Source organism: Polyodon spathula, chromosome 1, assembly GCF_017654505.1.
Source record: "Polyodon spathula isolate WHYD16114869_AA chromosome 1, ASM1765450v1, whole genome shotgun sequence".
Classification (NCBI taxonomy): domain Eukaryota; kingdom Metazoa; phylum Chordata; class Actinopteri; order Acipenseriformes; family Polyodontidae; genus Polyodon; species Polyodon spathula.
In genome coordinates, this window is record NC_054534.1 from 51,889,496 (window position 1) to 51,917,393 (window position 27,898).

The 27,898-nt window shown below is 37.9% G+C and overlaps 1 protein-coding gene across 1 annotated transcript in view; it reads right to left on the bottom strand.

Moving 5' to 3' along the window:
• Nucleotides 1-27,898, bottom strand: part of LOC121319581 (glutamate receptor ionotropic, delta-2-like) — a 603,766-nt gene that overhangs the window by 72,936 nt on the left and 502,932 nt on the right. The window contains exons 10-11 of the mRNA XM_041257164.1: nucleotides 22,085-22,282; nucleotides 20,982-21,294 (exon numbers count right to left, since the gene is read on the bottom strand). Coding sequence (XP_041113098.1) covers nucleotides 20,982-21,294; nucleotides 22,085-22,282 — 511 coding nt within the window. The remainder of the gene's footprint in view (nucleotides 1-20,981; nucleotides 21,295-22,084; nucleotides 22,283-27,898) is intronic.

Consider the following 27,898-nt stretch of genomic DNA (forward strand, 5'->3'; position numbering starts at 1 on the left):
CTGAGATGCTATTTAAAGTTGCAGATTAAAGTATCACAAGCAGGTGATTAAGGAATTGATCACCAACAAAGAACATAAGAACATAAGAACATAAGAAAGTTTACAAACGAGAGGAGGCCATTCGGCCCATCTTGCTCGTTTGGTTGTTAGTAGCTTATTGATCCCAAAATCTCATCAAGCAGCTTCTTGAAGGATCCCAGGGTGTCAGCTTCAACAACATTACTGGGGAGTTGATTCCAGACCCTCACAATTCTCTGTGTAAAAAAGTGTCTCCTATTTTCTGTTCTGAATGCCCCTTTTTCTAAACTCCATTTGTGACCCCTGGTCCTTGTTTCTTTTTTCAGGCTGAAAAAGTCCCTTGCGTCGACACTGTCAATACATTTTAGAATTTTGAATGCTTGAATTAGGTCGCCACGTAGTCTTCTTTGTTCAAGACTGAACAGATTCAATTCTTTTAGCCTGTCTGCATATGACATGCCTTTTAAGCCCGGAATAATTCTGGTCGCTCTTCTTTGCACTCTTTCTAGAGCAGCAATATCTTTTTTATAGCGAGGTGACCAGAACTGCACACAATATTCAAGATGAGGTCTTACAAGTGCATTGTACAGTTTTAACATTACTTCCCTTGATTTAAATTCAACACTATTCACAATGTATCCGAGTATCTTGTTAGCCTTTTTTATAGCTTCCCCACATTGCCTAGATGAAGACATTTCTGAGTCAACAAAAACTCCTAGGTCTTTTTCATAGATTCCTTCTCCAATTTCAATATCTCCCATATGATATTTATAATGTACATTTTTATTTCCTGCGTGCAGTACCTTACACTTTTCTCTATTAAATGTCATTTGCCATGTGTCTGCCCAGTTCTGAATCTTGTCTAGATCATTTTGAATGACCTTTGCTGCTGCAACAGTGTTTGCCACTCCTCCTATTTTTGTGTCGTCTGCAAATTTAACAAGTTTGCTTACTATACCAGAATCTAAATCATTAATGTAGATTAGGAATAGCAGAGGACCTAATACTGATCCCTGTGGTACACCGCTGGTTACCACACTCCATTCTGAGGTTTTTCCTCTAATCAGTACTTTCTGTTTTCTACATGTTAACCACTCCCTAATCCATGTACATGTGTTTCCTTGAATCCCAACTGCGTTCAGTTTGAGAATTAATCTTTTGTGCGGGACTTTGTCAAAAGCTTTCTGGAAATCTAAATAAACCATGTCATATGCTTTGCAATTATCCATTATCGATGTTGCATCCTCAAAAAAATCAAGCAAGTTAGTTAGGCACGATCTCCCTTTCCTAAAACCATGTTGACTGTCTCCCAGGACCCTGTTACCATATAGGTAATTTTCCATTTTGGATCTTATTATAGTTTCCATAAGTTTGCATATAATAGAAGTCAGGCTTACTGGTCTGTAGTTACCTGGTTCAGTTTTGTTTCCCTTTTTGTGGATCGGTATTACGTTTGCAATTTTCCAGTCTGTCGGTACCACCCCTGTGTCAAGAGACTGCTGCATGATCTTGGTTAGCGGTTTGTAAATTACTTCTTTCATTTCTTTGAGTACTACTGGGAGGATCTCATCCGGCCCAGGGGATTTGTTTATTTTAAGAGCTCCTAGTCCCTTTAACACTTCTGCCTCAGTTATGCTAAAGTTATTTAAAACTGGATAGGAACTGGATGACATGTGGGGCATGTTGTCAGTATCTTCCTTTGTAAAAACTTGTGAAAAGTAATCATTTAACATATTTGCTATTTTTTTTTCTTCCTCTATGATTTTGCCATTTGTATCTCTTAAACATTTAATCTCCTCTTTGAATGTTCTCTTGCTGTTGTAATATTGGAAAAACATTTTGGAATTGGTTTTAGCTTCTTTAGCAATGTTCATTTCTATTTCTCTCTTGGCCTTTCTAACTTCCTTTTTGACTTGCATTTGCAGTTCTGTGTACTCTTTCTGTGTACTTTCTTTTTGGTCCTTTTTTAATGCTCTGTAAAGTGCCTTTTTTCGCTGAATATTTTTTTTAATTGATCTATTAAACCATTTTGGCAATTTAGTTTTACATTTAGATTTGTCTACTTTAGGGATATAATTGTTTTGCGCCTCTAGTACTACATTTTTGAAGAACAACCATCCTTCTTCTGTGGGTGTTTTCTCTATTTTACTCCAATCTACTTCTGTTAGTCTCTGTTTCATACCTTCATAGTTTGCTTTTCTAAAATTGTAAACCTTAGCTTTAGTCTTTACTTTTGGGGATTTAAAAAACACTTCAAATGAGACCATGTTGTGGTCTGAGTTTGCCAGTGGTTCTCTGACCTCTGTTTTAGTTATTCTATCTTCGTTATTTGAAAAGACTAAATCAAGGCATGCCTCCCCTCTAGTCGGTGCCTTGACAAATTGTGTTAGGAAGCAGTCATTTGTCATTTCCACCATTTCTATTTCATCCTTCGCGCTACCCACCGGGTTTTCCCATTTTATTTGGGGGAAGTTGAAATCCCCCATTAGTATGGCTTCTCCTTTGCTACACACATTTCTAATGTCATTGTATAACAGATTATTGTGCTCACCGTCTGAATCTGGCGGTCTATAGCATGCTCCTATTATTATGCCTTTTGAATTTTTGTCTGTTATTCTGACCCATATTGATTCGGTTTTATTTTCTTTGTCCAGGTTTAACACCTGGGCTTCAAGACTGTTTCTTATGTATAGCGCTACCCCTCCTCCTCTTCTGTCCTGCCTGTCTTTCCTATACAGTGTATACCCACAAATATTATATTCGTCCCCATCACTCTCAGATAACCAAGTTTCTGTAACACCTATCACATCATAGTTACCTGTTAGTGCAGTAGCTTCAAGTTCTAGAATTTTGTTTCTGATACTTCTAGCATTTAGATAAATACATTTAATGGTTGTCTTACCTGAGTTGTTGTTCTTGTTTTGATGCGGTCTCCCTTCTGTTTTTTTGTTCATTTCTCCCCCCTTCCTTTCTAGTTTAAATGCTTCCGAACCTGCTCGAGGATCTTTTCTCCAAGTAGACTAGTTCCCTTGTTATTTAAATGCAGTCCATCCCGTCTATACAGATAGTCCTCGTTGTAGAAAGTGGTCCAATGATCAAGATAGGTGAAGCCTTCCCGTGTGCACCACGTCTTCAACCATTCGTTTTGATTTATTATTTCCAGCTGTCCATATGGTCCTTTGCAAGGTGCGGGTAGTATACCAGAAAATACCACAGTTTTGGTTTTCTCTTTTAATTTCCTTCCTAGCTCTCTGAATTTGTTTTGCAGGGATTTTGGTCTGTCTCTTCCAATGTTGTTTGTACCGATGTGGACGACTACTACCGGGTCGTCTCCTGTTCGTTCTAGGAGCCTGTCCACGTTCTCAGTGATGTGCTTGACCGAGGCTCCCGGAAGGCAGCACACTGTTGTAGTAAGGGGGTCCAAACTGCGAACTGAACTTGCTGTGTTTCTCAATATGGAGTCCCCAACAATCATGACCTCCCTTCTTTTTGCTGTCTGGTCACCACTGTCAATAGGGTCCTGGATGTTGTTCCTTTCATTCTCTTGTTGTTGGTTCTGCTCATCACCATTCTGAAGTGACTCAAATCTGTTGGTTGTTTTGATTTCTGGTGGTTGTGTTTGACGAAGTTTCTTTTTTTCCCTGCTTCTGCCTACCTGAACCCAGCTGTTCTGACCTTCTATCTCCCTGGTGGCTTTCAGTCTGTTAGGGGTGATGCAGACTTCCATGAATTGTGGGTGTGCCAGTTCCTCAAGATCCTGTTGCTGTCTCACTTCCTCCAGCTCCATTTCTAGCATGCTTACTAGTTTATGCAAATCCTGGATCGCGCGGCACTTTACGCACACTTGGTTTAGCTCCGCTGGGTTTTCTCGGATTTCCCACATCAAGCAGGTTTCACAGATTACTGGCTTGAAGACCATGTTGAGGGTTTTTTTTTTTTTGAAGTTTAGTTTCTTCTGCAGCCGTCAACCTGCTTTCAAACTGCTTCGAAACTGCTCTGTACTTTTCCACGCCTGTACTTCTCCCACTCGCTGTCGCTTCCACTCGCTGTCGCTGGGAAGACTGCCTCGTTTAACTGCGTTGTTCTGCTGTGCTGTCGGCTCCTCCCCTCGCCCGTGTCTCAAAAACGGCGCTGAATTTGAATCAGCTGCTCCGAGTTTCAGCTTGTTTGTTATCAGAAAAACACACGCGGCTGCTGTGTTTCCCCAATGTCCTCTGTTTTCTGATTAAAGCAATTCAAGATGCAATTTCTCCTTTCTGCTTCGAAACTGCTCTGTACTTTTCCACGCTGTACTTCTCCCACTCGCTGTCGCTTCCACTCGCTGTCGCTGGGAAGACTGCCTCGTTTAACTGCGTTGTTCTGCTGTGCTGTCGGCTCCTCCCCTCGCCCGTGTCTCAAAACGGCGCTGAATTTGAATCAGCTGCTCCGAGTTTCAGCTTGTTTGTTATCAGAAAAACACACGCGGCTGTGTTTCCCCAATGTCCTCTGTTTTCTGATTAAAGCAATTCAAGATGCAATTTCTCCTTTCTGCTTCGAAACTGCTCTGTACTTTTCCACGCTGTACTTCTCCCACTCGCTGTCGCTTCCACTCGCTGTCGCTGGGAAGACTGCCTCGTTTAACTGCGTTGTTCTGCTGTGCTGTCGGCTCCTCCCCTCGCCCGTGTCTCAGAACGGCGCTGAATTTGAATCAGCTGCTCCGAGTTTCAGCTTGTTTGTTATCAGAAAAACACACGCGGCTGTTGCTGTGTTTCCCCAATGTCCTCTGTTTTCTGATTAAAGCAATTCAAGATGCAATTTCTCCTTTCTGCTTCGAAACTGCTCTGTACTTTTCCACGCTGTACTTCTCCCACTCGCTGTCGCTTCCACTCGCTGTCGCTGGGAAGACTGCCTCGTTTAACTGCGTTGTTCTGCTGTGCTGTTGGCTCCTCCCCTCGCCCGTGTCTCAAAACGGCGCTGAATTTGAATCAGCTGCTCCGAGTTTCAGCTTGTTTGTTATCAGAAAAACACACGCGGCTGTGTTTCCCCAATGTCCTCTGTTTTCTGATTAAAGCAATTCAAGATGCAATTTCTCCTTTCTGCTTCGAAACTGCTCTGTACTTTTCCACGCTGTACTTCTCCCACTCGCTGTCGCTTCCACTCGCTGTCGCTGGGAAGACTGCCTCGTTTAACTGCGTTGTTCTGCTGTGCTGTCGGCTCCTCCCCTCGCCCGTGTCTCAAAACGGCGCTGAATTTGAATCAGCTGCTCCGAGTTTCAGCTTGTTTGTTATCAGAAAAACACACGCGGCTGTGTTTCCCCAATGTCCTCTGTTTTCTGATTAAAGCAATTCAAGATGCAATTTCTCCTTTCTGCTTCGAAACTGCTCTGTACTTTTCCACGCTGTACTTCTCCCACTCGCTGTCGCTTCCACTCGCTGTCGCTGGGAAGACTGCCTCGTTTAACTGCGTTGTTCTGCTGTGCTGTCGGCTCCTCCCCTCGCCCGTGTCTCAAAACGGCGCTGAATTTGAATCAGCTGCTCCGAGTTTCAGCTTGTTTGTTATCAGAAAAACACACGCGGCTGTGTTTCCCCAATGTCCTCTGTTTTCTGATTAAAGCAATTCAAGATGCAATTTCTCCTTTCTGCTTCGAAACTGCTCTGTACTTTTCCACGCTGTACTTCTCCCACTCGCTGTCGCTTCCACTCGCTGTCGCTGGGAAGACTGCCTCGTTTAACTGCGTTGTTCTGCTGTGCTGTCGGCTCCTCCCCTCGCCCGTGTCTCAAAACGGCGCTGAATTTGAATCAGCTGCTCCGAGTTTCAGCTTGTTTGTTATCAGAAAAACACACGCGGCTGTGTTTCCCCAATGTCCTCTGTTTTCTGATTAAAGCAATTCAAGATGCAATTTCTCCTTTCTGCTTCGAAACTGCTCTGTACTTTTCCACGCTGTACTTCTCCCACTCGCTGTCGCTTCCACTCGCTGTCGCTGGGAAGACTGCCTCGTTTAACTGCGTTGTTCTGCTGTGCTGTCGGCTCCTCCCCTCGCCCGTGTCTCAAAAACGGCGCTGAATTTGAATCAGCTGCTCCGAGTTTCAGCTTGTTTGTTATCAGAAAAACACACGCGGCTGTGTTTCCCCAATGTCCTCTGTTTTCTGATTAAAGCAATTCAAGATGCAATTTCTCCTTTCTGCTTCGAAACTGCTCTGTACTTTTCCACGCTGTACTTCTCCCACTCGCTGTCGCTTCCACTCGCTGTCGCTGGGAAGACTGCCTCGTTGTAGATCAGTATGTATTACATATTTTATTTGTTTTAGAAGGCTGAATGGTGACACGCATTTGACTCACAACTGAAAGCTGTCTTGCTGATACACTTTACCTACCGGATGTTAATTACAACACCGTTTTACAAGCTATTGTAAAGTGATTGAATAACTTTGAGGTTGGTTTTGATTATATGTCACAAGTGGTCAATCAAGTGCTGAAGGGACTACTGACAAACTCTGTTCATCTTACGTGCAATGCTCACACATTATCCCTTGCTAGTGACATCTGTAGGACCAATTTCCCAAAAGTTGACAAGTTAATAGCAACAGGCAAAAAAGTTTTCAAGCACTAGCAGAAAACTGCATTTTAAAGAGAACCTGCAAAGCGTAGTCTAGGCTGGGGGTTTGAATCTTCCTGTAAAATTGCCACCTGCACAACTTGAGATTACATGGGGAAGTTGGTATGCTGCCAATGAACACTACTCACAGTACCTAATATTTTACTTGAGTATTGTGGAGGATGAAATGGAAATTACACCAAACACAGAAGTGTTAAAGAAGCTGAAATGTCTGTTGGACAAATGGGACATTTTATTGATGCAACTCGACTTAAATCACAAGGTGCGACAAAGAGCTTTCTTATTTAATTAAATGGTTTTAAAGCAGTTAGATTTGTGTTCATCGAGAGTACAATTACGTTTTTGACTTAATTAACACTTACCAAGCACTCAATCATAAAGGTGAGCGACACAGCGGTGATGTGGGGATTCAAAGCAAATGTATTTAAACTTTTACTGAAGTTGCAGATACACGTACACGCTACTACAACCTCGATCTCAGTGAAAGAAAACCCTGTTTCACCCAGCCAGCACACCAGTTCCTTAAAGCAGCAAGTATGTACGAACGTTACATTTGGATGCCCTCCCCCTGCATTCCACATCTGGTTTCTACAGGACCTGCAAAACTGAATTAGAAGGCTACTGGTTTCATACAAAAGGAATGCAGCAGTTACCTTTTACTGACTTCTTTGTGGAGGTCTACAGAACCATGCTTTCCTAACCTTGAGAAACTGGCCAAGCAATATTTGTCTGTTGTCATGAGTCTGTGGATGCCGAGTGAAGCGTTCTGGCATATGAGCAAGTTTTTACTCTGCAGAGGCAATCCATGAAAGAGGAACAAGTGAACCAACTAACGATGCTGAGCTTTAACTCAAAAATATAACCAGAAATAGCTTAAGATAGAGTGGAATGTATATATGTTTGTGTTTAGTTGTAAAATGTTCAACAAAATACAGTTTAATGTTAGTTTTGAATCAACAAGTCATTTATTGTTATTTTTTTAAATGGGGCTTAAATCATTTTGGACACTGTACATAGCTTGAAGTGGAGATCAGCGCATCTGTACATCTATACTTTTAAGTTGCTTTCAGCGCAATCACCAAATGATGTTCGTCTTTGCTATTTAAAAAAAAAAAAAGGTTTATGTTACTTCTAACATTTCTGCTGTTGAGAAGAGGGCTTTAAGTGATTTAACATCAGACAAGTCAATAATTATTAAATCCACAGACAAGGGAGGTGCAATTGTTATTCAAAACTACACAGACTATCGGAATGAAATTATTAGACACCATGACACCAGTTTTTACAAAAAACTATTGGCTAATCCAACAGAAAAAATTCAGAAATTGACCAACTTGGTTTTGAATGACGGAAAAAGTAATAATTACATTTGTAATCGAGAACACTCATTCCTGTTAAAAACTAATCCGGTCATTCCAGTCTTATACAGTTTACCAAAAATACATAAACGTTTAATAAACCCCCAGGTCGTTCTATTGTAATAGGCAATGAATCACTTTTGGAGCCATTATCTCAATATGTAGATTTTTTTCTTAAAATCACATGTTTGTTAATTGCAATCTTATATTCGAGACTATTCTGATTTAATTACTAAGTTACAAGATGTTGAGATTCCTATTTCTGAACACTGGCTAGTCACATTAGATATTGAGTTATTTTATACAAATATCCCACATGATGAAGATACTGATGTTATTTTTCAGACTTTAGAATTACATCCAGGGCCCAAAACACCACCTTCTGAGTTTATAGTTCAATTGGCTGATTTAGTTTTAAAGAATAATTCATTTTGTTTTGAGGATTCATTTTTATCTACAAATCAAGGGAACAGCTATGGGTTGTACAATGGCTCCTTACATTGCAAATTATATGGTGGTAATTTTGAGAATCAGTTTGTGTTTAATTTATTTTCTAAAATGTTGATCTTGTACAGGTATATTGATCTGGTACAGGCATATCGATCTGGTACAGGTATATTGATCTGGTACAGGCATATCGATCTGGTACAGGTATATCGATCTGGTACAGGTATATTGATCTGGTACAGGCATATCGATCTGGTACAGGTATATTGATCTGGTACAGGCATATCGATCTGGTACAGGTATATTGATCTGGTATAGGTATATTGATCTGGTACAGGCATATCGATCTGGTACAGGTATATTGATCTGGTACAGGCATATCAATCTGGTACAGGTATACTGATCTGGTACAGGCATATCGATCTGGTACAGGTATATTGATCTGGTACAGGTATATTGATCTGGTACAGGTATATCGATGATGTGTTTTTGATATGGAAAGGGACAATCAATGGAGTTTCCATTTGAAATTCACCCTTGAACATAGCAATGCAGAGATCAATTTATTGGACACTAAAATATCTAAAAGTGGTTTGGATTTTAACATGACGATTTACAGAAAAACAACTAACAGAAATATTCTTCTTCGGCATTCAGTTTCCAGCCTAAGATGTTAAAGGATAATTTACCTGTAAGCTAATTCTTGTTGTGTTGACACACAGATTGAGTGTTTAAAAATAACATAAAAAGAATAGTCTTTTGCTTTTTGTTTTCGACTCTGTACCTAATTACTTATTATTATTTTCAGTTGTTTTTGATTGTTCTAATTGTCAATAGAAGGTTTGCGACGTAAAGGTGATTAACCCTTGGACCAGGTCCAACATTTCCCCTTTCCCGTCCGACATCAATAAAAAGACGTCAAGCACAAGTCTCTAGTCGTTTTTTCTCTGGAAAAAGCAGAGAAAACCTTTCATTCGCTGAGTGATAGCGATAGGAGCCGAGAGACCCCCCCCCCCCTCCAAAAAAAGGGGGCGGATCTGAGCAATACACACCATAGATATAACACAGACATAAACAAACAAGATTGCTGCTTCCGCATCCGGCACTCCAAAAATATGACAGACTTTGCCAATATGCCAAGCTTTTTTAGATGTTATAGTAATAAAATAATGTCTTGGATCGGATTATTGAGGAGTTTGGTGCTAAAACAAGTTATCAGGAAATGATTTGTCAGTATGCACGACTATGAAGAGGTATGTGATAAACACAGCGAACGAGGGAGGGGGGGGGGGGGCTGGAGATGCATTACTGGGTGTCCTGTTGATATGCAGTGCCTTTTAAACCTGTTTTACTTTTAATAAAATTACTTTTAAACAGTGCATGTAAAATAAACAGCACGTGTGAAAATAAATTGGACCTGATGTGCCTGACAGGCACTAAACAAATGGACCGCAAAGGGTTGATCACCTGTGGAAAACTGAGTGTATATAGTATATATGTCTATATCATATTAAGTCTACTCATGAGTCTTTGTCGAAACGCGTTGAGATTTTGTGAGATTTTGTTTTGGCTTTGTTTTCTAAAAAATATGTGAAGAAAAAAGCTAAAATAAAAAATTTGAATACTGGAAAGAATTTGTTCAAATAAACATTTTTTGTGAAGAATTGGTTGTCTTTTTCACTCAAATCAATCAATGTGAAAAATCCAAAAAACTGTGAACTAATTCTGCGCACACTCAGTGAAATTTGATACTTTGCAAACAGACTGCAGGGACAATGTTGTTGAAACGGCCAAAACAAAACCTACATTCGGGACAAAAAGACCAACTGGTTGTATCACCCAATACTAATGGTTTAAGTAACTGTGGCAAGGTGAAAACATAAAACAACCCTCCTAGCATCATTCTCTTCCGTAAAATGGAGTGAAAAGCCGACTGATTGAGTGGTAAAACCAAGAACCTTGCACGCACATATGAGGGGGCGTATCGTAAATTAATAACTCAATATACTAAATTTTTCCCCATGCATAGTTTATTTAACAGTGACGGTGGTGACAGTTCTCATGCTAGAAACACAAAAAATATATATATTTTTATATACTTTCCTAAATACTATTTCTAATAGAACTACGGCAACAGTGAGTTCCAAGAGCCTAGCATGCACACATACATTGCAAAACATACATTCTCTTCCCCCAGTGTGAATCAAATTATGCCTATGATTAGGCTATACAGTAGCTCCCCTAGGTAGTGGCTTTGCAAGGCTGGAAATAAACCGGTGTGTTCGTGAACAGATCGTCTGTCTCAGTTAATACACCACACTGTGGTAGAAGTATTATTTCACAAATTGAATAAACACACCATCAGTGAATTATCAAACAAAACAACATAAATCATACATACATTTAAAAACAACAACCCCCTTCTTATACTGGTATCTTTAGCAGAAATATTTCTGATCTTTGCAGCTTGTGTCTTTGTTTCCTCAAACTAAACTGACTTCCTCATGCACTGTAATCTATTACAAACCAATTACTAGTCAGATAACACTCTCTAGAGTGCAATGTGGGGTAGGTTAACAAAACTGCATATCGCATAGACTTCAACACTGCGTCATATTTCAATATTTGTATAGCTGGTTTTGCCTATTATTGTATCCATTTTAAACATGACAATCATTTAACAGACATTGACATTTATTGTCAATTTTCAGTATATCTGAATAGGGACAAGCATAACTTTGAGTCTTTCAGATGCATTTTTACATTTTAGAACATACTTGACAAACCTGGGCAATTTTACGTACAGTAATCTGTCGAGTATTCGCCCTAACCGTTTATCTGCCATGATCAATCTCTACAGCAGTGTCAGTTTATTAGTGAACAGAGAATATTACTTCAGAGATTGTAGATCCTACCAATGTTTCTCTACACTGTGTTGTATGTGCTCCGTGCATTATCATTGCTGGTAGTTTCACGTGATCTGTTCAGTGTGTTGATATCTAAATAAATCCTGTTTGCCTGTGGGGCGTATTAACTTCAAACTCCGTCTCGATCTCCTGCCTGTTTACTCAGCAGTGACGGCTACTCTGTCACAAGCATTAATACCCTGCATCTTTCTAAACAAGAGACTTTGGGAAGCTCCGTAATAAAAGCTGAATCTCAAAATAATAATAATTGTGTGAATACAGTCATTGCTACAGCTGTGTATAATGGTATTTAAAACAGGATTCATTGATCTGCCTTTTTACATATCTGCCCTTCCTCTGGTCCCACCACAGTCGGATACACGACTGATTACTGAACTAGGAATACAAAACAGGCTTCCCCTGTGCTGGGATACTTGACTAGTAGAGCTGACAACTGCTACACTGAAAAAATCGCTAAAAAAGCACTGAGAGATACATTCTTAAATTTAAACAAATATGGAAGAACAAAAGGAATACAGCATGTATTTAAATTACTGGCACACAATTTTATATCAATTTTTATCTTTAATGATTTTTTAAATTTTTTTTAAACTAACTCAACCACAGAATACCAGTAATTATGTTTCCTTTCAAAAGATCATTACCACAACTATTCCTACCTTCAATATTATTTTAAATTAGCCAACCACTTCTTATTAAATGCAAGTGAATGATGTTAAAAAAACAACATAAACACCAACACTGATGTATACGTAATTGGCATGTATCCTACTTGTACAAATGTGTTTACTCTGCTAAACAATAGATCTTCCTGTGGGGCATATTTAAAGACATAAAATGTAATATTAATACCTCAATATTCTAGGCAACACCCCACTATCTTGGTAATATACAAACATTTAGTGAATATTCATTTCTTAATGTAAAGGACAGCACCTGCATTGTGTGCTTAATATTGAAATATAAATATAGGGTTTTATCCATAACAAATGTTATATTTCTTACAAAATAATATTCACCATTCCATTATTCTGTGTTTTCAAATCTATCAAAAGAACTATGAATATAATAGAAAATAAATATGAGGTTTGTTAAGGACTCCTGGTAGCCTACAGTTGTCAAGGATTTGTGGCACACTCTATAACCTGGTTTCTCAGAGTAGGGTTCAGTGGCCAAGAGTTGCATCACACAGTGAAGAACTTATCTGAAGCAGCAGAAAGGAGCAGCAACTTGCTGTGGTTGACACAGAAAGATTATGGATGGGGATCTCAAGCACAATAGAAAGAAAGCAACGCTGATGTACAGGTAACTAAGCTGGGCTGAGCTGAGTGGGGGATGGAGGGGAGTGATGCTGGGACGCCAGAATCACTGTTGAGCCCTCTTGAGGTGTCGTGGGCTAGTAAACGAAACACTGAGGATGGTAGGTGCCCTCTTGAAGACCCCAGAGATGTACCCTACTTAGCTCAATCCAGATGGTTGTCATGCTGATGCGCTGGGGAGACCGCACTGGGTTGATCCCTGGAGCCAGCATCGCAGCTGTTGTGTGTGCTGATGCACTTGGGGAGCAAAATAAGCTGAACCCTGGAGCCAGCATTACACTTCAGCCATCAACACCAGGCAGAAGGCTAAGAAACGCAAATGGATGGAGATGCAGATGGATCACATTAGTTTACTGTAAAGCTTATTTGGTGCTTATCTTCGCAAGAGCCCAGTTCAAATCAGCACCAAACTGCTGTATTTTTCACCCAATTTAGAATGCCTGAAATGCCTCAACAATCTCTAAGGAAGTGGGTGTCAGTGACGAAAGCACTATGAGCCGTATTTTAATAAAGTAGTACTGGATATTTTAAGTGCCACGAGACTTTATTCTCTCGTACGTGATTCTCGGCCGCTACCTTTAAGCATTATAGAAACTCAGTACAATGCTGTATAAGTAAACAGTTTTGAAAAAAAACAAATACGATATTAAGTCTATCTAGGTGTTGTTTTGTAAGCGGTGACTTTCGCTTTAACTCTTAAAACTCAGCCCCATTAATTTTGATGTGCCAGCACACCAAAGGTTATACACGTATTACTCAGACCCTGTAAAAGCCACCTACCTGGCTTATTTAAAATTACAGACCCGGGGCTTTCCAATGACCTATTCAGTGTATGTATGCGGTACTCCTACCCGGAACTACGACTGCCTGAAGTTAAGCCTCTCCTCATGTGACAGAGTTCACAGCTTAAGTTTCGTTTTGAGTCTACAGTTTTATTTTTTCTTTAAAAATGAAAAATAACTATGATTAGAACAGTGCTGTGTTAGCTAATCACAGCAGCTTTCTACTTTATGTGGATGAAGGTAAAATAAAACGTTTTCTTTAAACGATAAGATGAAGGTGTTGCAAAGGATGTAGTCTGTGTATTAGTAACATATATACCAAACTTGAAAGAAATACATTCAAATGTGATCTGGTTAGATCTCTATATTAGTGATTGTGGCACAAAATTTGATAATAACAGATTTAACATGTTCAAACTCTAAGGCATCATCACTTCTTTAAAATAGAATTAAAACAATTACATATCTTGTGAACCAATAAAGTTTGATTAGATAATACTTTTGTTTCTTTAAATAATTTAGTATTTTTAAAAGTGCAAATTAATTCAAACCCACTGTTTAGATAACACAAAGTATTGTCCTTTTTAGTGCTGATTCATACTTCTGTCGCAGATAAATGCAATGCAGGTAAGAGATGAGTAAAACATTTTTAGAATGACAGGTAAAAGGTTTGACAATCTGTCAAACAGTTTGGGATCATTGCTTCAACACAAAAATACACAGTGATGCAGTGACACTTGCAGTAAGACTTAGAAAATCTGTAACAATGGTGCAAATTTGCTTTGGATTGTTATTGTCGATACTAATGTTAATCCCTAATGTTAAAATTAATTAGTTCTGCACTGTATAAAAAAGTTGATTTTGCCAGTGCTTGCTAGTCTATTAACCAGTTTTAAATTTAAAGTGTTTTAGTTTTGGCTTTATTGTTAAAGTATTCACACATGCAATACTGTCCTACAGTTACTATATGATACTGTGATCATTCCAATGTGTTATGTTAATGAACCACAGCTGAGTTTTAAAACTAAGAGTTAGCAAATGCCTATCGTTAAAGTGTACTGCAGTTAGCAATACTTTCCAATTACTGATATCTTAAAATTGAAGGGCCATATAAGAACGATAAATATTGTAATATTCTTCTTCTTTGTTGTTCTCCAAGTTGCTCCGGTGACATTGTCGATGACATAACTAGTTACTGTAAACGAGATACTGTTTTAGCAGACACATTTCATTAAGTAAACATGTTTTTTAAATACAAAACTTTTTTTTTTTTTGTGAATGTGCTAAGTGATAAATATGCAAAAACCGTCAATATCTACCAAGGTAGCAAATCTGCAAATGTAATATCAGACAAAATTTCCAGTATGCAGTCATTATTTGCTTAAAGGATTTCAACTATCTTATTAGAAATGTGTTTAGTACTGATTGAATAATGCTTTACATTACATTGATCTGGGTGTGATTAAATACATAACCTTTACAGTAAAATATGGATTATTTATGATATATAATGGTAATTAAACCACACATACAGTATGTGTACTTGCATGTATAACCATTGCATATTTAGTGGTATCCATTAGTAACATTGAAAAACCTGAACCAAATTTGAGTACACTGACTATTTTGTTGCTTTTTACCAACACACAACCAATAGTACCATAGTTTTTAACATCTATTAAAAACATTTATTCGGGGGGAGGGGATCGTCACGATCGTCATGATATAACTTGTATTTTTCTGGCTTGCTAGATATATCAAGAGGACAATACTGTGTATACTGTATGATTACTGATTTGTACCGAGATCTGGTGGTATTGTGTTAAACTGTATTACAGTATACTGCTTCATGTGAAGCAAACAAATGACGTAACCCATCTCAAACCATCTGAAGTAAACAGTGTTCCGTAACACATCACGTGATCTGACTGAACCACAATCAATACAATGCTTCATTGAAATATTGCCTGGATTACTCCTGGAAGGAAGCATTTTTATTTATTTATTTATTTATTTTCAAATATTTTATTTAAAAAAATATCAGCAAATATGATTCTTTTAGTTTTTCATTTTGGAAAATGTAATTATTATTTTTTAAAATCTAACATAAGTTTTCTACACACACACTTCCTCACAGTGGCAGGGATTCGATCCTGTGCTTGACAAGCCTCTATAATTACACACCGTACTTGTTGCACCACTGAGGAACAGGTTAACTGGTGAAATATCAAATATAAAACTTTTATAAAAATGTAATATAAAATTATAAATAAAATTATAAATACAAATTTCCCAGCCGAGTACATCTCCCGAGGTCTCGCAGAGAAGTCTAAAGCAAAATTATTGTGTTTTCGTTTGTAACCTATAACACTTTTAAATTTCAAGTATGATAATGTGTATGAGTGACTGACTTTTTTATTGGGTAATCACATGTGTGGTTGACATACCAGATAACAGAGAAATTATAAAATGTAACTTAATTTCGTAAGTCTCAAATGACACTGACGTACCTTGTAAAAAACATGCTTTAAGGTGTCTATCATAAATAGATCATAATTTCTAAATGCCAAGATCCAGGCAATAGCAGCCTGTTCAGTTAAAGTATGTTTAATGACATCACTTAGATGTCACTAAGGAGCACGAAGTACTTCAAGTGATTTGGCTCAGTGAATCTTTTATGAAGCAAATGGTTCAGAGGGTTCAGTGGTTCAAGAGGCTTCACTTTTCCTACCACTAATCCTAACTACGCTCCAACCAGACAAATGATTTCTCCAGGCTTTTATAGTTTGTGGCTGGAGCCCAATTAATCAATAATTAACAATTAGTCAATTATGGCTCCAGCCACATTCTCACATGTATTTGGCTGGGAGGAATTTAACCCCCTCCCTGCCGATCCAAAACAAACAATAACACAATCACAATAATGAAAATCATAATGAAAATAACAGTAAAAATGATAAAAACACCACAAATTATAGCCTGTCACAATGTGTATAACTTCAAATTGTGACATTGGTAACAAACCATCTCAACAATGTTATTGGCACCAAAAACATTGTTTAATCAAAATTCTAAGTACAGACAGGACTACCCCTATTCAAAAAAATATATAAAAAAACAATAATAACAGTCTGGTTCTATCTTGCCTTTTTAATGAATATAATGTAATTAATAGAGAATAAAAACAAACTAAGCTAACAAATATCTATCCTAAACAGAAATATTTTTTGCAATCACCACAAACTGCAGTGGTTCCCCCTACCATTCTACAGGCCCGGCAGCCCGCTAGGTCATAAAAGGCAGCTGCCGGGCCTACAGAATTTGAAAAAAAAATATCATAATTGGGTGTGTGAAGTTAGTTTTCAGGTTTGATTTAGCAGAACAGGCTCTGCAAGGCTCCTGCGCCTCCTCGTCTCCCCACCCCCTACATAACATGACAAATTTGGTTCTACTACCATCATCACCAAGAAGTAGTTAGCTAGCTAAGTTACTATTATTTGGGGAAATGTTGAAGCTACATCACATACACTGAGATAAATGATTCAATTTTATCAAAATTATTACATACTGACATTTAATTGGAATTAGGCCCGACGGTCTGAAAGAAATTATTGCTTGTCTTGCTTTCATACCCTTCAAATTCAGAATGTCACCCAAAGAGCAGACTGCCGAAGGTCAGTCAAAAATACTGTCCCTTTTCTCCTCGAAAGGGAAGAAAAGTACAAGGGTTGACGAGGGAGGAGACTGAAGCAAGTCACTCTCTGAAACTGTCCCTGCTGAAGACATGCAGAAAAGCAGCAGCTGCAGAGCTATCAGCTCAGAGGAGCAGCGCAGCAGTGGATCTGTTAGGTCAGCATGTGCGTCTGCCACTGTAAGGAGCAAGTCTCCCAGTAAACATCGTCTCTCGGGATGGAATGAGGACTCGGGTAAAGGACCCTAGGTACAGACCCTGGCTGTACAACACTGACCGTGGTATGTTTACAACTTTTAAAAAATAAATAACAGGTTGATTGATTTGTAACTCTAAAAGGAAATGCTTTGTGTAACTAACGATTATACAATGTATATTGTGTTTTCAAATTTGATTAATCAGAAGGACATGGCTGTTTTTTCTCCAAGCCATGAGAAATAACAGCAAACTTACCCCCCCTCCGGGCCTATGTGATTTTCTAGGGGAAACACTGAACTGCAGGTTCTGTTGCATTTACATTTATAGCTATAGATATTACTCGAGTGCGGCCCATGGGTCAAACCAATGTTTGTGTAGGGTACGTGTATCATTTTTATTTATTTTTTTAATAATCAATGTCGGCCTTCTGGAGTCAACTTTTTATTTAATTTTAAACCATTTTATTTTATTTAAATGCCAAACCATAACAAAACAGTAGGTGGCACTGTCCCCTCTGCCCTAACATATAAAGGCATAAAGCTTTTTTTGTTTGTTTATTTGTCTTGCATTTGCCTTTAATTTATTTTTCTGCACATACTACTACTTTGCATATAGAATACGTGATTATAAAATCTTCTTAAGAACGGTACTATTGTCATTTCTTGTGCCCCGGCACCTATTTTTTAAAGAAATTAAGCACTGGTTTCAGTTGTCTATGCACTACATAATTAATTAATAATTGACAAGAATTTGTTTCCCTTCCATTATTAATGTCAAATTTAAAATAAAGCAACTTAAAATATAAAATAAATCAAAACAAAATGCATTTATTGCCATTCTTATTTAAAATGGGCTATTAATAAATACATTTTAAAAAATTGGTTTATTTTATATTTTAAGGTGCTATATTTTAAAGTAACTAAAAGCCCACAAACATTTAAACAGGAAGTTTCAAATACGAACAGTTAGTAGAATCTACGCCAGTGAGAGGCATGTGTAAAATAACAGGAACAATCTGAAATCAGGAAAAAACAATAGTACATTACAATGAGATTCGTAGATTTGCATACTAAAGTAGTTTGAAACTAGCAGTCATAACGTTAGTTTACCTAACGTAAACCTGGTTCCCTGAAAGAGAAGATGGCCACCAAAACATTGTTATGGGAAATTGAGTACCGTCGAGCGCCTCGAATAAAACGGACAGCCAGGAAATGCGCACCCGGAGACACTGAGTCAACGGGGGCATGGCAAGCAATGTAGAAGGTGATCTACCAGCCTCAAGCAGATCTTGCAGAAACTGCAAGATGACAGGCATGGGACAAGAGATTGGATCATGACCGTCAGTATTGCACCAATCTTGGAAATATTTCCACTTATAGGCGTACAGCGACCTAGTGGAATGCACCCTAGCATTCTGCAGTGTACCCACAACTGCGTCCGACAGCCCTAAGGCTGACAAGCGGTCCCTTTCAGGGGCCAGACCCATAACTGGAGCCTGCCTGGCTCCAGGTGCCAAAGCGTGTCTTTCGCCTGGCTGGGGAGATACCGGCGAAGGGGGAGATCCCAGGGCAGGCTGTTCAATAGCTGGCACAGGGTTGAGAAACAGATTCTCCTGGGCCACCTGGGAGCCACCAGAAGAACTGACGCTTCTCGTACTGGACCTTTTCGAGAAAGGCCAGGAGTAATGGCAGAGGCAGGAACACGTAAAGGAGCGCTCTGGGCCATACATAAGCTAGGGCGTCGATGCCAAGTGGACCGCCGCAGCGGTGGAGGAAGTACCACAGGGGGCAATGTGTCATCTCCAACTGAAAGTGCGACTGCAGGTCCAACATGTTGTTATTATTATTATTATTATTATTATTATTATTATTATTATTATTATTATTTATTATTATTATTATTATTACTGCGCTACAAGATTTTTTTTTTCTTCAATATAGGATGACATATCCACACAGCATTTAAGTGTAGCTATGTAGGTCAACGAATGAGATTTGTATTGTAGCTGCACCAGCAGATCATATGTCACTGTAAACTCTCGCTTGTGATCTTCACATACATACAGCACTTGTTAATTTATTTTTTTAAACAAAAAATGTGGGCTTGCATCTTCAAAAAATAATTACATTTCTTGAAACTTTTTTTTCATACAATGTAGCTAATGTACCCAAGTATCTGTTGAAAGTAAATACTCACTTTCTCTAAAACTAAACACTTTAGATTGCCGTTGAACATCTTTATTTCCTGCAAACTGTAGATAAAAATGGAGGTTTATCAGTTTCTGGTCTTTGTGATGCCCTGTTTCTTAGACACGGTGCTGCCTCTGTTTTTGTTTGTTTTTATGTTTAAAGCAAGAGGCAGGATCTCTGTAGGATACTCAGAAACAACCAATTTAAACGTCTCATTCTTATTATTGAAAAAAGTATATACTGTTTCATTTTGAACACAGTAATAAAAACGGTTTCACATACAGATTTTGTATATGTGTACATTTACACCGGACGCACACATAGAAATAGGAACACCGTTTATTTCAGTCTGTTTAGCTATGCGGTGTGAAAGCTTGCATTGTATAGTATTCTTAAAAAAATAAAAAATAAAAAAAATGTTACGTTGGTGTGAAAGGACCTTTAACTAAATGTTGTACTCTAAAGTAAAATTGTATCATTAACGATGAAATTTGGTGAATTTACTATTTACTGGAATCAATTTAATCTTGAACTGAAATGTTTATAAACTTGAAAAAACATAGTAATTTAATGCTTAAAAAATCCTCAGTGTGACAATAGAAAATAGCATTTTTTTTTTTAATTATTTCAATTATTTTTAATATAGTGTTGATGAATAGAACGGGTTAAATCTACAGGCATGACAAATAAGCAAGAGTATTTATGCACTACATTTCTGAGGTAGAAAGAAGGCAGCTGCAAGAGAAAATAAAAGGTGCAAAGTTCCTGTCAGTGATGCCAGATGGTTCAACCGATATGTATGATTCTGCCAGAAAGGGCTGCTGACTGTGCAGTTTGTGGGCATGCAGTCTGTGGAGAGGGCAGATGCCCAACACATCTCAGAAGCTTTATCTTCACTCTTAAAACAGATTGACAGATTGTTTCAGACACTGTTGGGACTACTCATAAATGTTGCTTGTTTTTGTATTTTCTTTTGTCGTTGTCACCCCCCGGAACGATGTCTGTGTGGTCGGTGGAATTTTCCATCCACTAGCCATGGTAGCTAGTAAGTGGAAAGTTAATTTTAAGCCCTGGGCTCAGAAATGAGGAGTTCTGTTTAGATGTCTAAAGCTAGCAGAGCACCCTCAGATCTATCTTTCTGGTTTTGTTTTCTTTTTATTTTACAACTTTTGGATAAAGTTCCTGTACAAGTTACAATCCTGCACCTTCTCTAAGACTTTAGTGCTGGGTAGTTTGCAGGTTTGTTTAAAAAAAAATAAAAAATAAAGAAATAAAGAAATTATATTATGAATAAAATTCAAACTCTTAATGATTACATCACTATGTGTAAACGGTTGTGAAAATTTGATGTTCATTTACAGTGTATAATAAATCGGGTGCTCCAGCTGGCGACCTCAGGCGGACTTTACAAACTGTATATATTGTGCTTGTGCGTGATTGATAAGAAGTCAGCTTACCTTGTTGAACAAAAGAGCCATAGACAAACCACATGGAGTTATAGAGAGTGGTGGATGTCATTGAGCCCATCTGCAGTCGAGGAGGGTTGAACCAGTTCAGTAGGTAGACCAATATTCCTACCAGCAGGACTGTGCCAGCTATACAGCCCCACAGAGAGAGATCAAAGGGTTCCAAGCAGGCAAACATGTCTACTGTCCTTTCAGCTTTCTTCAACAGCACCCCCACGGAGTAATCCAAGTAGCGGGTTGTAAAGTCAACCACATTTTCCCGGTCTGGGGTAATGGTTAAAGCTGAAATCCCTACATCAGCTCTCTACGGTTATCATAAAAGAAACAAACAAGGTGGTAATCAGTAAGACACAAAAAAAAGGTGCATTTGCATAGAGGAAAATGGTCCCTATTCAGTTTCTTTTTCTTTTTTTTTTCAGAAAATGTAATTAAATTAATTTTTTAAATAGCAAGAAACAACTTGCATATATATATATATTGTTTCTTGCTATTATATATATACACACACACACACACAGTCTTAAAAAGTACACTGACATGCTGACAATTACTGACAATTACGTGCCCTTTCCCTTTAAAAACATATCCAGCGTAGATTTCGTCATATATTTCGAGCTTTTCTCAATGCATGTTGTTTCAATCTTGTTACCTCCTCACGCCTGTTGCCGTGGTTGCAGTTTGTGTGAAGATGGCAACGGTTGCATACGTCACATATGAATCTATGACTCTATGAATCAGCATTGTGTTCGAATTAGCCAACTAAGGTCTTTGTTTTCACTGAGAGAATAACACATTCACACTGGAGAAAGTTCAGTGTCAGTCACTACCAAGATCGACTTATCCAGGTAGATTTTGTAAAAGTGATCATTCTGATAAGGCTAATTTCCATTGAAAAAAAAGTTTTTTGCTGCTTGGATCGTTAAAAAGGGGGGTTTGTTATAGTGAAGTTAGCCTGAATGAACTATTAAGCAAATTGAACGAACATGATTGTGTGGTTTACTTTAATTGAAGAAGTAATGCATCACAACATATTTCCTATAACTGCACTGGCAAAACATCAATTATGTACTAAAATAATTTTCTATTTAGCTCACCTTGAAAACCAACTCTCCTATCAGGCCATTCCAGGCCCCATCTGCCTGTGGACTTCCATATTTATGATCTGGGGCCACGTAGATTTCATATTTAAACCCCAGGTAACTCGACAAAGCATCCAGGACATCAATAGAGAAGCCTCTGTATTTGTTTGGTTTCCCCAGGACATTTTCAGACACCATCACAAAAGGCTCCTCCTGCAACAACACAAAAACAATCATGTAAAAGAGAAAGAGGAATTGCATATTTATTCCCAAAATGGTTAAAGGGGCAAACACTGACTGTTTACAATGACTTCTGACAAGCCAAAATGGTACCTTCTCTTCCCTGTGATGCACAACTATAGTTTGTCACACAGTGAAAATAAACAGTTGATTAACAGTGAAAGTATCACAAGAACACAAGGAATATTATTAACTGATTTGTGGTGCTTGATTGTAATTAATATTTATTTGAAATACCTTAAGCTGCTTTTAAAAGACTATTGCACTATTTTGCTTTGCTATATTGTTAACAGTAATTAAAAAAATACATTTTCCAAATGTATTTTTAATTTTATTACACTTTACCATTTTACCACAATTAGTCACTCTAGAATTATTAGTATAGCACAAACTAAATTGAATACAATGAGACCCACCTGCACGACACAGACAAAGGTGTTGATCCTTTTAAAACAACAAGGTAAACCAACATTTATATGGTATGGTAAAAATACAACAGTGCACCATTCTTTTCATAGTAAACATACCTGCTGTAATGTTCTCCCAACTTCTCTCAAACAGATTTCACTAAACAGAGCTACACACCCTTGTCCCCAATTGAAACCAAACAGAATCCATCCCTTTTGACAGAAAAACATGTAGCAACTAACTGTGAATTGAAAGCTGTCATTTCACATGGCAACTAGTACTAACCACTGCACCATTTAATAATGTAGTTACCTCAAAAATATGGCTTCTGTATGATCAAACAGTCACAGCTGAGGTTATGCTATAAATGGTATTGCATATATATATATATATATATATATATATATATATATATATATATATATATATATATATATATATATATATATATAGGCCAGTTTAAGGCAAAAATTCACACATTTTATTGGTGTTTTTACCACATGGACTAATTGGGCACGTACAAGCACTGTGAAGTGTATAAACCAGTATTTTCATGTGTAAAATGGGGCCCGTGCAAAAGTTAATTTTGCTCTTTAACTCAAATTGTCCATTTCACAGTGTGAACTTTCTTGTTAGGCCTACCTTATGACATAAGACGGCGCTGATCACTAAATCAATGCCCTATCGCTGAGGAGAAACTGTGCTGTTGGGCTAGATTCTGGTCACTGAATTTCTAATATATTTTGAGTGAATGAGATTTTTAATACCTGCTGTTTTCATACCCCGTGGTACATCTAGTCTAATGTTGTTGTGTGTGCTATATAAACATTATCTATTACACCCATTCTTTCTTGATTGCGTCTAATGATCAGTTATGTTACCCCTCCACCTGATTAAAACAAACATGACACCCTACAATACAGTATAAGTGAATATAAGATGTATGGGAAATCGTGAATATGTTTATTTTCTTCCAATTCCATACACTTCGCACTGGACACTTACGAGTTAATGTCATATTTGTTGGAAAATTTTAATTTATAATTCCTGAGGCCACACTGTTTATATCTGCACCTTTAGACCCAACAATGCCACTGTGTGTGCATCGGTTGTACCACTGAGAACATACTCATAACTGAGCTCCACATAGTGTCAATTTATAAAAGAAAGACTTAAAGCTTTCAGCACTCATTTTGTGCATTTGCAAACTCCAGGGACCAAAAATCACATATAATATGCATAATATTCTGACCCAGTGCAGTCAGAAAATCTTCAAGTAAAGTCAAAGGTGGAAGACATTTCTTTACTCTACCTTTTTTTGCATAAAAAATGTCCTTAAATAAAAGTTTGAAATTACCAATGTTGAATTAAAACATGCTGTAACAGGGAGAGATCTGTGCTGACTCTGCTGGTGTGTTCACGGGCTGCAGGAAGAGGGCGGCAGTCGCCCAACAGCCGCCTGTGAGTCATGGCAATGACACGGGGAGGTGGGAAAGGGTGTGTGTGGACTTTCCCCCTCTCTGAATGGCTGGGAGGCGGGTCTTGGGTGATTGTTGGTCCTATAAAATAACGCTCTGTTGTTTCCTCAGGTCTGCCCACTTAGACGCACCAAGAGTGCGGAAGCTTTGATTCAGGACCGGGAATCAGCCGGGATTAAATAAACTCACAGCGAGAAAGAGAGAGAGCGGGGAACCCTTGGGCAGACCCCGGCGTATTGTAAAAGAGCAGGCTAGATAGCCGACAGAGTAGGACGGTGATCCGGGTCGTGCGGGTAGCGGCGACCGGGATAACGCTGCCGAGTGCAGCACCTTTTATTTGTAGTTTTATTACTGTTTTATTTTCCCTTGTCCTTTTCGCCTTCTGTTTTCATTATTATTTCTTTGAGCACCTGCGAGTGCATTTGCTGTTCGTGTACCAGCTGTGGTATTTCCGTGGTGCTGTCTATCATCGTTGATAGGCAGCCCACGGTCAACAGTGCCCTCTGCCGGAGAAAAATAAGAACCGGTCCAAAATAAAACTGGGCACCTGTGTGGTGTTTCCAAATACACCTGTCTGTCTCCTGGTCAGTGAATTACCCACACCCCTTCCACACATGCATATAAGGAATACCCCTAAATATACTCCAGCAGAACCATTACAATGTTTTTGAAGAAATACTGATTTGGTTGTAATGCCATTGCTATGTCAAAATTTCACATTCTATCAATAATCACTGAATTGACGTTAGAGATGATTTGTTAAGAAAAGGGCAGATTTATGTGTTTCAGAATCTCAACTGCTTTGAATTCAAATAATACAAAGAAGAAATCTATATGTATAGCAGCAGCATTGATAGATATATTATAAAATGTAGAGTAGGATGAAACGACTATTTGGCCCAGGATCTCGCCTTCTGGACATGAAGGAGCCACCCTCAGTTGAGGGGCGACGGTTATGTCAGAAGCCAGCCAAAGCCACATTACGAATGACGATCAACAGCCCAGAAGGATGACACCATTACAAAGGAGGAGGGGGAGAAGTGGGAAAAAGACTTTCAGAACATTTAGAGGAGGTTGGGCTTCATCTATATAACATTGGTTAGCTAATTAGGCTAGTGTGGTGGGCTGAATCGCATTCCTAGAATTACAGCAAGTCCCCAGTAGATATTATATTCAGACAGGTTTATACATTTAAATTGTCCTTTGCATTTCCGAACATACTGTTAGTATTTAGCATGCTTGTCTAGATGACTGAGACAGCACCAGCATTTCCTGTTCACCTATGTACATTGCAGCACATTAAATCAATTCAGTCATGATTGGAAAAATATAGCCGTGTACAGGAATCTAGGAACAATAATATATATTATATATATATATATATATATATATATATATATATATATATATATATATATATATATATATCAGGATACAGGATGGGTGGTACTTCTGTAATTTAATTAAATTGATTATGTTTTGGTTCATCTTTCCTGAAGGCTTAGCCATAAAAAGCATGCACATTTCTTTTTAGATTTTATTCAATACATCTTTATTAATAACAGAACTGTTTCTTGGAAAATGCCATACTGATTTGTCATTGCCTAGGAGAACTCTGCAAGTTCCTTATTGACTTTAATCTGTATAAACATTAAAACTAGTGCTTTTTAATCTTCTGCACCTGCTGTTGGTCAATAACTTATTAGTGTTAAGCTGAGCGTGGAAGCAAATATCTCAGATTTGGTTGAGGTCCCTAGATCTATCAGCTCACCACGATTCAATCTGACTCATCTCACTTAGTGGATATACAAGTACTTCTCAAAAAAAATAATCATTGAAAAGAGCCATGTCAAATAATTCACAGCTCCTACATACAAACTTGCACAATAATGCTATTTCACCCCATGAAAGCTGTCATGCCAAGGAGCAAATTAATTTGTTTCTTTGATTTGCAAGTTATTTATTTAGTTAAGCACGCGCAAAATATGCATACACTGTTGGAAAAAAAAGTGTTGCATCACCCTCTATAATTAACTCATCTTACTTCATAAAGTTGAATGAAACCTACTGAATCATGTTAGAATGTTAACATATTGAATTACATACCACTTTTTAGTTTTACATATATGAAAAACTGACAAATATAAAAATGTAAGGCAGAAACAGAAAAGCGAGGGCTTCAAATATTGTGCAGGAGCTAGTTGAAGTATATGGTGTTAAGGTGTCAGCACAAACAGTCAGAATTGAGTGAAAGAGAAGGGATTTAATGGTTGGGTTGCTAGTAAGAAGCATTTCATCAGTGCAATCAACTAGAAAAAATGATTAGCTTTTGCCAAAAAGTACTTCCAGAAGCTTTATTTAGCAAAGTCATTTGGTCACATGAATCCAAATTTAATCTGTTTGGCTTAGATGAGAGAGTGATGATGTGGAGAAAGACAGAATTTAAACAGGGGTGTCTGCAGCCCACCATGAATCATGGAGCAGAAAATGTTAAGTTTGGTGAGCTTATGCTAATAGAAGGCAACATGAATGAGAAATGTACAGGGGTATTCTACAGGAGAAATCTGAAGAAGAGATAGGACTTTACATGGAATGTAAATGTAATAAATACATTGCATACCTATGCTTTTAAATAAAATGATCAAACCGATTTATTTTACTTTACATGAGGCCGATTATTCATTCACGAGAATGTGTCCTGCCAATCTAAGTCTTGTTACTATAAGCATAAAAATATTTTCTTTAATTTTGCATTTTTTAATTAAGTTGATAACATGACAATAAAGGCATTCATTAAACTTTACCTTCTGTGATTCTGGTAGTAACTTTTAAATACTAAAAGTTTTAATTAATTGCACATGTGTTGCCATGGGTCAAGAAATGGCACATACTTAAGAGCGTGTGCTTCATAAATAATACATGATGATTAAGGGTTGAGGATCAATACCTGTTGGATGTATCAAAATGAAAAAAAAATATGTACTTCACATTCATCCAAGTAGAGTTAAATAATTGTGTCATGTGCATGTTTTATTGTGTAAATGAACTGAATGTACTTACATTTGTGATAATAAAGTGTTGCACTTACAACTCAAACAGTGGCCATAGAATTTGAACTTTATCATGCAAACACATCTAATGTACTATTGCAATTAGAACGGTCCTTAGCCCACTACTCATTTATTTTCATACTATTTTGCACATTTAAGACTTTGTACATTTAGTTTAATTATTTAACGTCACTCCATCTCCCAATGTGCTGCAATTTTTGAATAAGTATATAACCCGTTGTCTCCAGTTATGGGGGTGGCCATCCGCAGATGAGGGGACTCCAAGGGTTGGACTGACTGTCTAATATGCCTTCATATTCATTTGTTTCTTAATTTGTTACAATCAGTCCATTTTAGTTTAGATTTTCTCTCAAGTTTCATTGCGCTATGAATGATTACATTTACGTGGAGCTGTTCTTTCAGCACCACAAACTGAAGCTTGCATAAACGTATGATACACGTTTCCAACTTACAATCTAATATAATGAGTACAAATACATATAGATAAGCTGTGTTTTGTTTGTTTAGTTAAATGAAAATCATCACGTTTCTCAGCAAAGACTGGCATTTATTGTTCCCTTTCAAGTAGGGAATATTAACCATTACAAATGGGTATTTCCCTTTAAGACACCTGAACCTGAAAACTTTATACC